The sequence below is a fragment of the Eurypyga helias genome, unplaced genomic scaffold (assembly GCF_000690775.1).
Source record: "Eurypyga helias isolate BGI_N326 unplaced genomic scaffold, ASM69077v1 scaffold5914, whole genome shotgun sequence".
NCBI lineage: Eukaryota > Metazoa > Chordata > Aves > Eurypygiformes > Eurypygidae > Eurypyga > Eurypyga helias.
This window is the reverse complement of record NW_010244249.1, coordinates 126,948-143,425: the sequence shown is the minus strand read 5'-3', so window position 1 is coordinate 143,425 and position 16,478 is coordinate 126,948. Positions and strand designations below refer to the sequence as shown.

The 16,478-nt window shown below is 37.3% G+C and overlaps 1 protein-coding gene across 1 annotated transcript in view; it reads left to right on the top strand.

Annotated features, from left to right (window-relative positions):
* Positions 1–6,770: 6,770 nt before the first annotated feature.
* LOC104508153 (calsyntenin-2-like) overlaps positions 6,771–16,478 on the top strand; it is a gene marked incomplete at both ends in the record, with an annotated part of 136,628 nt that continues 126,920 nt past the window's right edge. Inside the window, one exon of the mRNA XM_010149678.1 lies at positions 6,771–6,893. Within this exon, the coding sequence (XP_010147980.1) occupies positions 6,771–6,893 (123 nt within the window). The remainder of the gene's footprint in view (positions 6,894–16,478) is intronic.

Sequence of the window (16,478 nt, the reverse complement as noted above, 5' to 3'; positions counted from 1 at the left end):
TTCACTCAAAATGTGTATATCTGTGTCCTTGTTTTCTAAGTCTTCCAGAGGAAGACTTAAATTCTCCTGGTCCTCATTTCTGCAGCGACCTAACCACACAAATCTGCCTATCTTCTGGACTTTATGTTCTTAGCTGCTACTCTGAGATTTTAGATTTCATTCCTATCTTTGGTTTCTAGCCCAGACCCATTCTGGAGCAGGCAATGCAGGAAATTCAGGTTTGTGTCTCTGGTCATAACGGGAGAATTAAGGTCTGCTGTGTTTTAATTACGTGTGCACAATACAGCCACATGTATTTACTATGGGAACAGGACTGACTTACTGAAAACATAATCTTTGAACTATTCCAGTTATCAGTAACTACAGTTTCTGTTAAGGATGCAAGTTGTAAAACTTAGAGTGCACTTGGCACAAGAAACATTTGTGAATCAAAATCATCTTTTGACCTTGACCTCTCTCTCTTCCCTTTTCAAGTTTCTGCTTCTTGATCCAAAGCCCAGAGCTGTTAAAACTATCCAGAGAAAAGGCCACTGGATTTTAACAGTGGCCAAATGCCCTTTTTCAGTGGTCTTTTTCTCTGAAATAAATGAAACAATGGGCTAGAACTCTGGTCCTTGCTGACCCCACAAGTCTGGCTTTGCTGGGTAAAAGCCAGAGTATAACCCCAAAGGAGGAGCAGGCTGCCGAACCAATGGTGTCCAGAGTAGGGGACGAGGTTTTTACTGCCATAGTGATCGTGCACTGTAGATGTCAGCATGTCATCTGCATCGTTAGGATTTTTATGTTATGCAGTGACCTCCTAATAGGGCGTTAAAAGCACGCTTTGCTGTTCAGGGTAAGGATTTGTCACTCATGCAGACTGCATAAGGCATGAGGTTCGGACTCGTATTCTACAGAAGTTAATGGGATTTCATGCCTATGTTTAAAAGGCTTCCTAAGCATCCTCAATTTGGCTGTTTTTTAGGGGAAGGCTTTGACACTTAAGACAGGATTCCAACAGGCTGAGCTGACGACCATTGAGGTTAGCAGATGAAGGGACTTTGAGCTGAACTAAGTGGTAAAAAGCCTAAATTTTCTGCAGATTTTACTGGAATCAACAAACCCCTTTAAGCTAGGGATGAGAGAACATAGCGGTACATTTAAATGGAAAATAGATCCATTATGCTGCTTTGGAAAAAAGCAAGCAAGCACTCACATTCATAAAGTAGTTCTTAACCCTCATAATTTGCTACCTCAAGTTTTAAATTACTGAGGTTTAGAAATCAGCAGTCAAACCAACTAGACAATATTGACTCTGCCCTAGTGTCTGTAGCGGAAGCTACTAATACTCACTTTTTTCTTTCCTGCTGCTTTTATAAGGTGATATTTTTGAATCAGTGACATTTTCGAAGTATTTTAATTCAGAAACCATCTGAATTTTGGAAATACCATTGTACTGTATTCCTTGTACACAAACTGCTTTCCACCCACTCCCCCCCACCCCAAACAAGTGTCTGTCTTGGGTTATAGAGAAGATGTACTCTTTGCTCATGAGATGGTGTCCTCATGCATTACAAATTGCAGCTCTGTTCACAGGCTTTGAGACCTGAAGATTTAATTTGCAAACAGCATGACTTCCTTCAGAAAGCCTTGTCTTGCAGCCTGATGAAGCAGGCGGTCATCCTTTAATGTCGTAGACACCAAAACTGAGTTTTGTGTACCTAGAGCCCTACTTATATTGAAGGGCTTTTTGGTAGATTGCCAAGCGCTTGAGATGGGAAGTGGTTGATATTTTCTTTTCCCTCTGCTGATGTATCAACGTCTTGCCTGTGATTTTGTTGTTTCTGCGGCGGAGCTTCCCATGGGCCATTGGTGTGGGTGTAGAGCACTCAGATGCTGTCATAGTGTGTAGGGGAGTTTGTGAGGGATTGGTTGCTTTTCTTACTGTGTATCCGGGTGCCAAGTAGCTGGGTGAGGTTTTGAGCGTGACATCTGGAAGGGGTAGAACCCAGGGCACTGTGGATGGGGAAAAGGCATCAGAGTACACTCTGTGAGTTCTGGGCATGTTTGGGGCTTCTAAATGTCTTCTGGCCTTTCTCTGTGTTTATTTTGCTAAGTTTTGGAGCTTTTCCTTGGATTGACTTTCCCAACAACATTCCTGGGGGCATGAGATTTCCTGCAGGCTCTACACAATGAGTTTGTTTTTCTTTTGCCGCCTTCTACTTCATTGTTTTACATGCTAAGTGCGTTTGCAGGTGGAACACAGAGTGGCAGTTATCTAGCAAGGTGGTTTAATTACATCCAGAGGCTTGTAATCACAAGCTTTGGTGGGACAGACGATGAAAACGCAGGGTAAATGGCGCATACAAATTTTAATGGATTGACCTCTAACTGTAATAAAGGAAAAAAGATTAATTGCTTTGTCCTAGATGCTACAAATTATTTACATTATGATTTAAGTGACTAATAAATTACAAGAAAGGAGGCAAGCTTAAGAGAAAAAAAACCAAACCAACAAAAATCTCAAGACACAGCACAGATATTTCATGTGTATGTCTTAATTAAATATGTTTGAATTCATGAAAGCATTGTACTGAATTCAGCTTTTACCCATCTAGACAAATGCTTTCAGAGATCTTTTGTTTAAAGAAAAAAAAACCAACCTTTTTTTCTGTTTTAGAGTTAATATAAGTGTGTTACAACTTAATACTCCTTAAGAGGCAAAATAATTTTCTGTATAGGTCCTATCTGCTGAGTATCCAGCTTGTTCACTTTGAGTTTAGCTTGCTGTATAGTACTTTACTCCTGCAGTTCCTGAAACTTCACATACAAATGTATATATAGATTACTTCATCTGTAATAAACAAAGTAAAAAATGTAGTTTGCCTATCACTTTCTTTTACAGAATGTTAATTGTAAGCACTGCTGAGAAACACTAAAATATTTCTAACTATTCGTGCCTCTTCCATGTGAAAGATAACATAAAAAGTTCCCACCTTACTTTAAAGTTCATAAAAATTCCAAACATTTACATCTTCAACAGATTCTAATAAACACGTTATATAAATGGAATTACATCACTTCTTAAATAATGTGAATATTGGTGGTGTGGCTTTTGTTTTGTTTGTGTGGTGGTGGGTGTTTTGTCCCCCCCCCGCCCTTCTATTTAAGCATACAGTTTTATGTAGCCTAAAGTAAACAGCCTGGTAAAGCTTTTTTGTTCTGGTGTTTAAATAAATGCAGTGTGCCACTACTTTGCCTTTGGAAACTTGACCTAAAATTTGACTGTTTTGTAACTGAGAAAATAATGCAACTTTAACATCATTTGAGGGGCATTGGATTGAAAAGAAATGTATAACTTAAATATTTACATTAAGATCATTAGGTTCTAACCAATTTTAATCAAGAAAAGTGGTTTTGTTTGGTTTTTTTGGATATGGCTTTGGATATCTCTCAAAAAGGTAAAGCTCTTAAATCTATTCAGTTAATCAGATTTCTGTAATTTGCTGCCAATACTTCATATATGTTGTCTAAGCCACAAATTATGCCCCTAAACGTGAGTACAGTCTGCATTTGAATGCATGTTAGTCTAGCTCAAGCATATTTACTTTTCTACAGTAATAAAATTAATTATTTGAAGGTCGGGACTAGAAAAATGGAGGGTAAAAGGAAATATTGCTTATTAGGCAAAGTCATGTTTTGAGGTGCAGGTCCTGCTCTGAGGCAGAGTAATTAGTGGTTGAGTTGCAGGTTATGTTTTTACTTTAATACAATAATATTTAAAAAGCAGAAAGAGTACAAAAGGGAGGAGAAAAATATTATGCTCTTAAAGAAGGCACGACTAGAAGAATATGTAATTTGTACTTAAAAGTATGTAATTCTTAAGTATCTTGAGTTTTGGATCAGTAGCTAGAATAAGACAAGGCAAAAAAATTTTGGACTAATTTTTAAAATTCTATTTGTTTTAAAGATGCTGCATAGGGATAGGAAAATACCAGAGGTCTGAGATGTGTTGACCTGTGGATAAATACTGATTTGAACCAGTCTAATATTGTGTAGCTGCCCTGTTTTCTTGGAGGAAGGAATGTAAAGTATTCATTAAACATGTTCTATTTGAAGGTACTCTTTTTAGAACCTAGTATCATACTGAAGCCTATATGATGGTGCATGCACACAAAATAATTATTTTGCACTCCCATTTGCACTCCCAGTGTGGATGATTTCCACTATTTTTAAAATTTCCAAATCACAGATTACAAAAAGCTTGTATTGTCATGTTTTCCTTTAGAGATTTATGTCATAAGTGCTTGCAAATAATTTGACCCTTTATGTATTTGCTTTTGTTTCGTTGTTCCTTTCTTCTTCCTAATGCCAGTCTCTTGAGGTCTAGGGCTGAATTGTAGAACTTGTTCCTAATGTACTTCCTTCTTTTCCCACCCCAATGTAATTTAAGGAATTACGTTTCTGTCACTCATTTAGCTGTTGTTACTGCTCATGGGACCCTAATGGAAAAAAGATAAGGCTGGTAGAATTGCAGGCACTGTATGCTGAGACAGTTTCTTAAGCAGAAGTGTCATCAAAACAGTTATGTAAAAGCTATAGCAGGAGAAAAGGGTGTTTTGGTGAAGGTGAGTGGGGTTTAGGGAAAGGAGTTTTGTTTGTTTGGGTATTTTCTGGGTGAGAGCTCAGACAATTAACAGAACCAGGAAGAAGGAAAAGCTGCATTTGGTAGTTTAATAGTTGCATAAAGCGTTCTCTTTTTGTGCAAATTCTTATGTAGAATTATTATCATTATTGTTCAGATGCGTTTGCCTTCAAATCACCAGATTGCCTTTTGTTCTGTACAGCATGTGTCAATCAAAGCCTGAGTGCTATCCGAGTACCGGTGGGGCCTATTTATGTGTCTGGATGTTCAGGCAATTCATATATTCAAATATCAGATACAGAATACTTCAACTGCCCTGCAAACTGCAATCCCAAATGCCATACAAAGCTCTGAAATTGCATCCATCACTTCTCATATTTCAACATTGACAAGACTTTTGGCCTTCATCCTATTACATAAACTCTCCAATCTCTCCTCTGGCTGCACAGTCATTACAAGATGAAGAGATTAGGGTTCCCTATTTTCCATTTCACCTTTCCCTGACACATCCTGTTTAATCTTCCCATTGCGTAGTTACTGCAAAAATGGGCAAAACCACTGTGAAGATAAGTATGGTATTTTTTGAGAGAAAATATATTGCAGCATAAAAATGAACTCAAAGTTCTCATATTAGTGGTTAGAATATAAACTACTTCAGCCTTAGAAGGATCTCAGATCATTCTTTCTGAGTCCACAGTTTCCTCTTGATTAAACAAAGCTACAAGAAGAAAAAAAGAACTTCAGTTTGCCATCAATATATCTGTTTGCTTTTTACAAATAGCCAGTGAAAAAAATAAGTTGCTAATTGCCCAACTCTTCTGCTGTGGCCAGAACTACCTACTGTCTTGGTGTTTATTGCTACTTTCTTCACGTAGAAGAAACTGTGTGGGAGAATCTTGAAACTCATTCTCGTCTGGGGGTGTTACAAAAGAAAAGGCGGGGAGGAGGGTACATGTGTTTTTTGTTTGTTTTTATAGTGGGGTTATTTTAAATAATCTCATCTGGTTCAATTTGGTTTTAAGTGTTCACTCTCCATCTCTGAGGTGTTTTCTCAACATCTCACCAGATGTTTTCCTCACCTTTACGTACAACTGAATAATAGGTTTAAAAACTGCCTTGTATCTGGACTTGGTGCAAATGTGGCAGATATTCCTTACAGAAAGAACATGGCAGATATTCCATATTCTTTCATGCCTGGGCAGTGCGTTCTTCAAACTGCAGTTTGTCTAGGCTAGCGCTGTTCCGAAAGCGTCGCGTTCAGATTATGGCTGCGGGAGCAAAATGCCATTTGTAAGCATAGCAAAGCTAAGCTGCTGAGAAAATAAAAAGGAGGGAGAAATGCATTTTCATACTGTCCAATAAATAGACTGATGCTGAGAGGGATGCACACTGGAAAGATTCAGGAGTTACACATCTGATGATATGGGGTACGTTCCTTGCATTAGAGGTGTCTTTTTGTGTGGTCTTCCTTTGTGCTTCAAGACCGGATATCCTAATGTTCAACAGCTCTATTTGAAGCAGATTGCCCAGAAAAAATTCCGATCACATTTAAGCATAACTAAAGATGGATAAATGGAAAAGAGCTGTTGGCTTTTATCAAACTGATTACAGTGTAGAAGGGTGTGGGGTGGGTTGGGTTTTTTTCCTGTCTGAAATGTACAGAACACAGAAGTCATTTTAAATATTTTTCCAAAACTATAAAATGAGAAGTTGAGGGAGTCCTTTGTTCTCGCCTGCCCTTCTGCTTCCCTTTCTGTCTTGACAAGAGTTGTATTTGTCTGGACGTCCTTTCTCTTGCATCAGAGTTATGCAACTGAAAGCAATTCTTTGACAAGTATCTGACCCTAATTATGTCTGACAGTTGCCAACACATGAAAATATTTTGAAAATTAGCTTTTTATGTTGGTGTCTTGATTGGAGGGATGTCTGTTAGTGTTGGTTTCCTCATTAGTGAATTGTGATGCAATGTGCATGTCATTTTGGTTTAATATTTGAATGTTTATTAAGTACTTTGGGGTCTTGTTAGTGGCTTTTGAGTAATAACATCAATATTGGATGTATGTTAAATAATTTCTCTTTAAAGATAAAATGAGCTGAATGGATGTAAAACAAATCAAATTGATTAGGTGTACTATTTCTTTTCTAGTGAACAAACACAAGCCCTGGATTGAGACATCGTACCATGGAATCATAACTGAAAACAATGACACTGTAATTTTGGATCCTCCCCTTGTTGCTTTGGATAAAGATGCACCTGTTCCCTTTGCAGGTAGGAACATACATGTACAGCAGTAATTGAGCTGACGGGATGTATTGTGGAGCTATTAACAATTGTAACGAATGGATTTGTGGTGTAGAGATGGAATCTGAAGGACATGTGTAGAGGCTGCAGCTGAGTACTCAGGACTTGACCGTCGGCCCATAGACCTTGAAATGAGGTGCCTTTTACAGTGAATCTGTCTGCTCATTTTTTGTGAAGTCATTACAAACAGCATAATACAGCAGGTTTCCACTGTCCACATATTTATTAATGGGAACACAAGAATTATATAATTAAATTTGAGTTTGCTGTTATACAAATAAATCATTACAATTGCCTAAAGTAATAATGCATAATGTTATTTGATAACAGCCCCTTTTTCTCTTCCTATTCCACGCCCTGGCTATGGACAAATTATGTGACAAATACTTAAAGTTGCTCAAATCTTACATTACTCTGTTAGTACTTTATAACTGTCAAGAGTTGGACACAAAATTTAATGGAGGTTTTGAAGACTTTGTTCAGATTGCTGTATGATAGATGTATGTCATATAGAAGTTTTCATGGGTATTAAATCTGTTTTTCCTGACACTCATTTTGAGTGTCATTTTAGTTCCTTAAGCAGATAACAGTACTTGTGCATGTCAAGCTATTTTCCTCTTAAATTCCCTGTTTCATTAAAAATATTTTTTAGAGGAAGAGGGAGAATATTAAGGCTTGAGAGCTTTTCTGAAGATCCTAAAAAGATGTGGTTGCTTAAGAAGATTGTTTTGCTTAATGTTCATCTTTTTATAAGGAAAGGAACTACTGATGAGTAGATGAGTGTCCTTGCTCTTGGGGAATACAGTCATGTTCAGTAAGCAGTTAAGTCCAAGTATGCATTTTGTAGCATTATGTAAGAATTGTTATTAGCTGTTTTCCCCCCAAGCATATACTGGCATAAACACATACCCTGCAAAACAGGGTTTCACAAATGTGTTCTATATATTAAACCCCATATTAACATCAAGATTGGTTTGTCTCTCGTGGTACCCCATGTTTCTTGATTGCACAGAACACTTTTCTTTCTCAACCACATATGCACTTTGGGATGTCCAGTGGAGGGGACTTGGTTGAATTTAGTCAGAGCTAAAAGCCTCCAATAGCGTGTATGTACGGATACAGCAAGCTCAGCATGAAACCCTTTTGTCTGCTGAGCAGTTCCTGTGGCACTGAGTTACTTGCGAATGGAGGAATAATCAGTGTCCATTCAGAGATAAATAAACAGCCTCTAACTGGGAGGTACTAAATGTTATCAGGGCAGGTGTACTTCATACAGGATGCTCAGGATAAGGTCCTGAACTCAGTTACTTGTTTTTGAAGCAGCGGAAGAAGTACTTGTTTCCCAGTCACACCTTTTTAATGCATTCATGAAGAAGCAGCTTGGAATGATAAACAGTTATATGTAACATTTTTGAGTACGCTTTTTTCTCACAGTGGTAATTTTCACATATGTGTGCAATTCATTATTTAAGTATTTGTGGAAAGCAATAATAACTTGGAAAAAATTGTTGCTAAACTAAACCTATCTATGAAATATTTCTTCACTTGCATTCGGTTGAGATCCTTATGGGGATGTTAATCATATGTGCTGTTTCCACTGATACTTTTAGAAACTCTTGAGGATTTGCTAGCCAGATTATTTCTTTGGATTTTACACAGGGACAACTGACATCTTTTTAATGAAGTAGTGATTTACTTTTGTTGGAGAAAATCATCCTTTGAAATACTGAACTTGCACAGACTGGCTTTTGTAAGGTTGCATTAGGCAGTAGTTTTAATTTAGTTTCCTCTTAATTTATTGATTTGAATTATTTATGTCTCAAGAAGTATTATGGGGTCTAGGAGGGAAAATATATGTATTTCCTGATATTAATATTTTGTTTCCAGGTAATATTGTACATTTGGGCTCATGATCTGCAATCCAGACATATTATAATACTGTTTGAAACCTTAATTCCCTTCAAGTTCCCGGATTCCCTACCTCTTTTTGATAAACCTCTATATGATTTTTTTAAGACTTTTGCCTTTATAAATTGTTGGAGTAACTTCTTATTTCTGTTTTCTATTTCTGCTTTAATGTAATGTAATTTTAGTTGTCTTTATAATATCATTAATTTTATTATAGGTCTTTATGGAAAATTCAATTTCTGTAATGTGCTTTGTAGGCGAAAAAATAGATACAGCAACAACATTAACAATATTCAGTAGCTCTATATTTAATAGTATTGTAATGTGAAATTCTTCTATGGCTATATTTTGTGTGGAAAATGTGTTCTACAGTATAATATATCAGTTGTCAATTTTACCTGAGAATTGGAGCTCCAACATTACCTTTCCCACCACCCTATTAATGTTTTCAGTATTTTATCCAGCTATTGTAGGAAAAAAAGTCTTTTGAAAGATTTTCCTTTTTTTTTTAATGGACCCTGATTCAAGACTATATCAGGACAGTTTCTGGCCTGCGCTTAGGTATCTACTTAGGTCTCCTTGAACAAGTTATGTTAAGACTAAGTTGTATGTTGTTTCTTCCTCTGGAACTACAGCCACTGCAATTTTTTACCAGCAGATTGTTGCTTGTTCCGTCAGTATTGGTGTTATCTTATGGAAGTAGATTTTTTTTTTTCCAATAATATTAGTGTGTATTTCACTTAAACCCTACAAACCCAAAAGACAGAAGAACCCCTCCAACAAACCAAAGTAAATACCAAACCAACCAAAAAAACCACCCCAAGCCAGCTGCTCTATATCCTTTCAGTTTTCATGTGAGCATAAGTCCCACAGAAACAATTGAACTAACAAGAGAGCAAACTTGCAAGTTATCCACCAGGTTGATGTTCCTGGAGATTGCCTCTACAGCTGTGTAGCTAGATGTTACAGGGACAGGATAATCTTTCTGCATTTCTTATTTCCTCCTTTTTAAGTGCTCATCTTCCATCCTTGACAGGCTGAGGGAAATTTATAGGGCTTATCAGTGAACGGGGTGATGGGTCAGGCTACATAAAATGCGTATTTATTTCACACATTTATTTGCTTAGACAAGTATTCATAGAATAAATAGCTATATTGTGCTAGTGTGGGTGTAGTCCTTTTGGAACCACGCTGAACTCATTGAAGTAGGGGTAGGTAGTCCTTATGTTTATGGCCAAGGCAAGGAGAGCTTTGGAAAGCACGTGCAGTCATGTCAAGCCAGGAAGAATGTCGTGTCTAAAGGAGTGAGCTGGGGCCGTGCATGGGAGATTATAGGCCTCACTGAGCTTTTGTCTCTTATCTGCCCTCAGTGCTTTGATTTGTTTTCTATGCACATTCTCATGTTCTTTTTTTTCTTTTTACTTCAAGTGTTACTTGTGGCATACACCTACTTTAAACTATGAGCAGTATTTTTGTTTTCTCTTCTGGAAACTTTAACATTGTTCTTAATGCCTGTATATTTGGAATATTTTTCCTTTCAATGACTACTAAGGTAAGTTTCATATGAACCGTCTTGTCAACCCTTTTTAGTTGTACACACATTATGGTGCACGTCAAACCCCTATTCATGGACTGTAATCTGCACTTTTTTTCTTACCTCTGTCTAATGTTTAAAATCAAGGGTGATGACAGGAGAAGCAGCAATCTTCTGTGCAGTTACCCTCTCAACAGGTCTGTGTTTCCAGGGAGGACTAATGAGACACTAATAGGACCAAATGCATCTGTGAAAATACTGGCTGTCAAATGTGATTAGCTAGCATTTTCATAACTGGAGCATGAAGACTTTCATGGGATTGCAATGAATGGTCTTTGCTGTCTCTCTATCTTATTAATTTAAGGTGAATTATGCAATTATTAGAGTATATGTAAAATAACAGTTCTTAAAATTATCATGATAGGGCCATATTCACTTTCCCTTTTTCATGCAAGTACATATTTCAGACCCTTGGTTTTGAAGGAAAGCTTGAAAATACCACCACAAGTGCTGAAGTGTGAGAAATAATAGGAATAGTTTTTCAAGTCCTGAATCTGAAAGGGATTTTCACACACTGGTGTTGACATACAACTAATCTTTGAAATAACGAGGCTCAGTACAGAGCCTGGAGCCTTTGCAGGGTGTCACCGGGTAGCGGGGTGGGGACACAGATGGGACCAAAACCCAACCCATAAAGAAAGAAACAACAAAAACCCCCAGAATTCCAAAACCAAAAACCATGAAGAAACTGCAAGTTCCGTAGAAAGAGGTTATGCCTTCCATCATTCTCTTCAAACAGTGTTGTGTAGGTGCAGCATTGTCTTAGTTGTTATGTAATTTAGGGAAACCCATTGGAGGAGGCTTTTCTATAAAACAGAAAAAATGAAATCCCCCCAAAAGGCGGAATGTAACTTGAATTAGACTTGCACCAGCCTGCAGGGTCAGCCATAGAACAGTCAGTTGTCACACACTAGTTATGAGGCTGGAAATCACTTCAACAATTTGACTTTCAGGCTTAGCCGTGGTTTGGCTAGAAATAAGGTGAGATCAACTGAATCAATTTGACAACATTCTGCTTCCGTGATAGCAAGAAGCCTTCACAAAATGCTGTAGGATTTTGGAAGGCTATTTGGAAAGGACATTTTTATAACAACTCTGTTTCATCGGCAAAAATAGATCTGAAAGGAACTTCAGGATGTCTCCAGTCCCTCCTCCTGCCTAAGGCAGGACCCATTATACCTGTGTCATTCATGATAAATAGTTTTCTGTCCTAATCTTAAAGATCTGTTGTGACAGAGATGCAACAGCTTCCCTGGGCAATCTATTCCACGCTTCGCCATGCTCACTGTTTTTTATGATGCTTAACCTGAACGTTCTGTACTGCAAGTTTAGCCCATTTGTTTTTGTCCTGTCCACCACGGCTAGGAGAGCAGATTCTTCCCATTCTTTTTTGCAGCAACAGTCTGTTATGTCACTCCCTGAAAGAACCGTGTGCATCTTAAACTGCACCGGGCTGAGACTGTGCCACAGATACAGGCGTGAAGCAGCGAAATAGCAGAGAACTTCCAGAACAATGCGATGATGAATGCCCTTTTCATCTTGAAGTGAAGAGCCTGACACTTCACTGTGTCACCATTACTAGTCTGACACACTTGTGTAAGGTTAAGCTGGATAATTTTACCTCTGAGTTGGGTACATTTAATCATAAGCAGCTTTTATGCTCTTGATAGATTTACAGATAGCCTTTTTAAACTGGGTCAGATGTGTGTTTTCCTGGCTGCACACAGACAGCTATGCTGTGTCTCAGGAGCAGTTGCAGATGGGACTTCCTTTGCAGATGGTGTTCCAGCCTCTGACTACTTTTTGGCTGTGCTAAAAGCCGTGTAAATGATGAGGAGGCAATAAAAGCAGCGAAGAAGGATGTCTGAATATTCACTAAACTAAAAGCTGCGTCCATAAACTCTCCCAAATCATCTTTGTCATTTTAGCAGTTGAGAGGAGCATGTGTTCTCAGCTGCACTGCAGCAAATCCAGTAGCTGTCAGTCCTCTTACGCCCAGGCACCGAACACGAAATCCCATTTCTCTGCTTCAAACTGTGAAGCTGTCTAGCCACCTTGTTTGTTTGTTTTTATTGATAAACTGTGGCATTATTAACAGAAATAATCTTTTTGCTACAACACTAAAAAATGGAAATGGTTTTTCAGATTGTAACTCTGAACACTGTAGTTTTTAACTGTCAGCCAGACTTAAGGCATGCTGTCAGTTTATGATGCCCAGAATTCACCGGTGTTAAATATTTCCCCGTGAAAGTGATGCATGATCAGAAAATCTGAACTGGAAGGCCATGGAGTATCACAGTTCACAATGAATCGCTTGCTGATTTCTTTAAACTTCTGATTTGAAGTTTACAGTTATTAATGCAGCTTAATTAGTTAAGGCTGTAGCCTTTAAAGGCAAAAAAAGAATCTCTTCATGGTGACCATAACCTGAGGTAGAATAAAAGATGGCCAATAGCACAATCCACTCCAGAGATGCTGGCTTTGACCTAAAGGATGCTGCTCGTCGTCCAGTAAAGCTGAACTGGGAAATGCTCAGGCTTCAGATTAAGAATGCGCCATAAAAATCATTCTGACAGTGACCTCTGTTGGTTAGTCCCTGAAGTTCAGGGATGAGGGGTTTGGGGTTTTTTTGCCAATTAGGTTTAATTGCCTTTCGTAGTCATTTTGACAGAAGTGAAATAAAAGTAGGCAACATTGGTGTCTCGGAAGAAGACTAAAAGTTCAGAACTCAAACGGTTCTAATAGAGCTTTTGGTAGCTGCTGAGTCTATCATTGTGGTAATAAAGTAGGAAGAAAATGAGTCTGGAATGCTTGAGCAGTGAATGTAAGTTGCTTCTGGCAGATAAAACCAGTAATGAATGAGAACTTTGAGATCATGTTTATTACACCTAAGTATACTAAATTACTCAAAGCCAGAAAGAATTGAGTAAAGTAACCAACTAATTATGGTTTGATGCTATTCACTTGGGCTTTTGGAATACTTATGGACAAAATTGATGTGAAATAAATTGGAAGAGTTTTGAATAGTTTTCCAAGTAAGTAAGGCTTGATCTTGGGAAAATTAGGGCACGATATTACTGTGGATATGGATACGCAGGCATGAGGACTGGGACAGAATCTGGTATGTTATTGTGTTGAAATATACTAGATGACTACTTAATTAAAAAACTGTTTAATTAAAACAGATTGAAAGCGAATTTGCCAGGAAATTAGTGCCAGTCGTTAAACTTCTGGGGTGTTCAGAACAGTAAAGATAAACCTTAATGGGAAATACTGGAATTGCTGTCTCTAGATCCCAAACTTGGTAGCTGTTGTTATGCTGTGACTATGGATCTAGATTTTGTCGCACTCCTTTAAAACTCATGAGGCCTTGCTGTATGTGCACCATCACATTTAATACAGAAATACAAACTTTAACAGCTTGTTCGTGTTGTCATCAGAACTAGGGCTGGCGATAGCTAGATAATCCTGTAAAACAAAGCTTTCCACAAAACACCAGTGTGCAGAATTCTAGTCAAACTAGCGAAGATCGGTGCCATGTTCAAATGAATGGTGTTGTAGGAATTATTATGTACCAGCTCTGCCCGTGACAGAGGAAACAGACACACACTTTTCTTGGACCTTACTGCTAGTCTGCCAAAACCCCTCAGCTTCACCTGTGAGATTCCAGTTGTTGTGAAAGATAGAAATGCGATACAGTCATTGACAATTCTGGGAAACAGTTCTTTCATTTGAAAGATTTGTTTCTGAATCCAGAATCAAACAAAACCTCAGTGAAACTAAATGCGATAATATAGGAGTGATAAACTCTTTCTTAACCAGATCTAATTATATTAGACGAATTCTATAGGAAATTAAAAAAATAACTGTTTGTGCTTCCTCCTTTTATTCTTTGAAATTATACTGTTAGTTATAAGAATGCTATGTTTTTAAGCTGAAAAATATTTTACTTTTCATAAGAACTGATCATGAATTCTAATGCAGGTTTTTTTTCTTCAGAGATTATTGAAGGTGAACAATGAATTTTACTCTTACTTGCAAAGCTGAGTATCCATTCAGGAACAATCAAATTTTTTCTGAATCTTATGCTAATCCTTCAGTTATGGAATTTGAAAGCTTGTTCTAATTACTTGACTATTTAATGGACACATGTATTTTTTATAGAAAGTGAAAAGAAAGCATCGGTAGATGTTAATTCATCAACAATTCTCAGCTGATAAAAATCTTGGTGCTGTATCTCAGCAAACTCTGGTGAAGATAATGCAGGCTGTATAAAGCATTACTAAAGAGCACCTTTTCAGAGACACTTCGAAGAGGTAGTAAATCTTGAATCAATAGAATTAAACTCACTGATACTGTAGTAATTTGTCCCCTCTGCTGACTGTCCATGTAAGGACATTGCTGTTTAGAATGACACCAAGCAATGTGATTATGCAGGTATATTCATCTTTTTTGCTGTGAACAATGTAACTGAATCTGTAGTTGAAATATGAAGTAATTTATTTCCATGAACTATATCCATTACTTCTTTGTTTTTTTTTTTTAATTAAAATAACTTGCATTAAGTAATTTATTTTGATAAAGTACTATTTTAACAAATCCTTTTTTGCAATGGAATGTTTTGGAGTGAATTAAGACTGCAACTTGCTTTCGAGATGTAATTTTTGCTATGTAGTTAACATGGGTTCTACACACTTCAGTCGTTCTCTAAAATCAGTGATGTTTCCTCAGCTACAAGTTTAAATTCTGAATGTCACAAGGACAGCATCGTAGGAAGTACATAGTATTTTCCCTTCTATGATACATGACTTCAAGATTTTTAAAATGGGACTTTTGTGATCAGAGTACACTAACAGATTTATCAGTGAACTTAAGATTTTATTTAAAGGTAGAATTACTATTTGGTAGTAGCAGTCTCATGCTGATTTGCAGCACCTGTGTAGTTTGGGTAAATAAATAGTTACCTCTGAATCCTGTGCTTTGGGATAAAAAGGATGAGGATTAATTCTCTTGCTGTGGTGTGTGAGAGAGACATTGAGGGCTGCCTTGGGTTTGAACAGGCTCGTATCTTAAAATTAGTCCTTGCCAAATATGTGTAAGCAGGGGAAAAATGTAACAAAACCCTGCTGTAGTTAGACCTCTTTGTCATTATGCTTGCAGTGAATATCATCATCACTTAAGTTCTCACAATTTTAGATACAAATAAGCATTTTTAAACACCTATTGATATAAATTGAATTAGGAAAAAACGACAGCAAGCACAAGTCAAAGGCATGAAGCTGGACAGCCAGGAGGGTGAAAGAAACAATAATGTGTGCCTGTTACCCTTTCTTATTGCATAGTTTCTCTTAATTATTTGGTATTCAAGAAATAGTAAACTTCTTTGTTCTCAAAGGTATGTCAACCTGGTAATTCAAAATCTGTGGCCATCTTTACTTCCAGTACTACTGTAACATAAAGAATTCTGAGGGAGGGCTGAAAGAAGTAGTGTGAGGATCCAAGTGAAGGAATAAACAATTATTCTGAGTCAAAAAGTACAACTTCCACTCTGCTATCTCTCTTCATACTTTCATTCCTTCCATGATCTGTCCATTAATTCCATTACATCTATCTCCCTCACATGCATATTTCCTTCTTTGGGTGTGTCCCTATGGTGTCCTATTCTTAGGTGAAGGATGATGAATTTAAAAAAAAAAAAAAATTGTGAAGAAACGAAGCATTATTTTTGCAGACTTAAAAAATCATTTCTAATACCGCGAAGTGTTAGTAACATAACAAGCAGACTTGAAATTTTCACCACTTAAAAGCTTACTGCAACAAATTCAACACTACAGGATTCCAGTTTGCTTCAAAAATAAGATCAATAGGCTAAATTATTTGAGAAAATGTAATGTTAAAATGTATTCCTCAGAATGGAAGTACTGAAGTTAATGCAAGGCAGCAGGGACACTTTGTTTGCTTGAAATGGTTTCTAAATATTAAAAACTTTCAGAAGAACAGCCTGAATAGGTAATTATTTTCTCTTTAGGGTTCCTTTACCTTATTGGTCA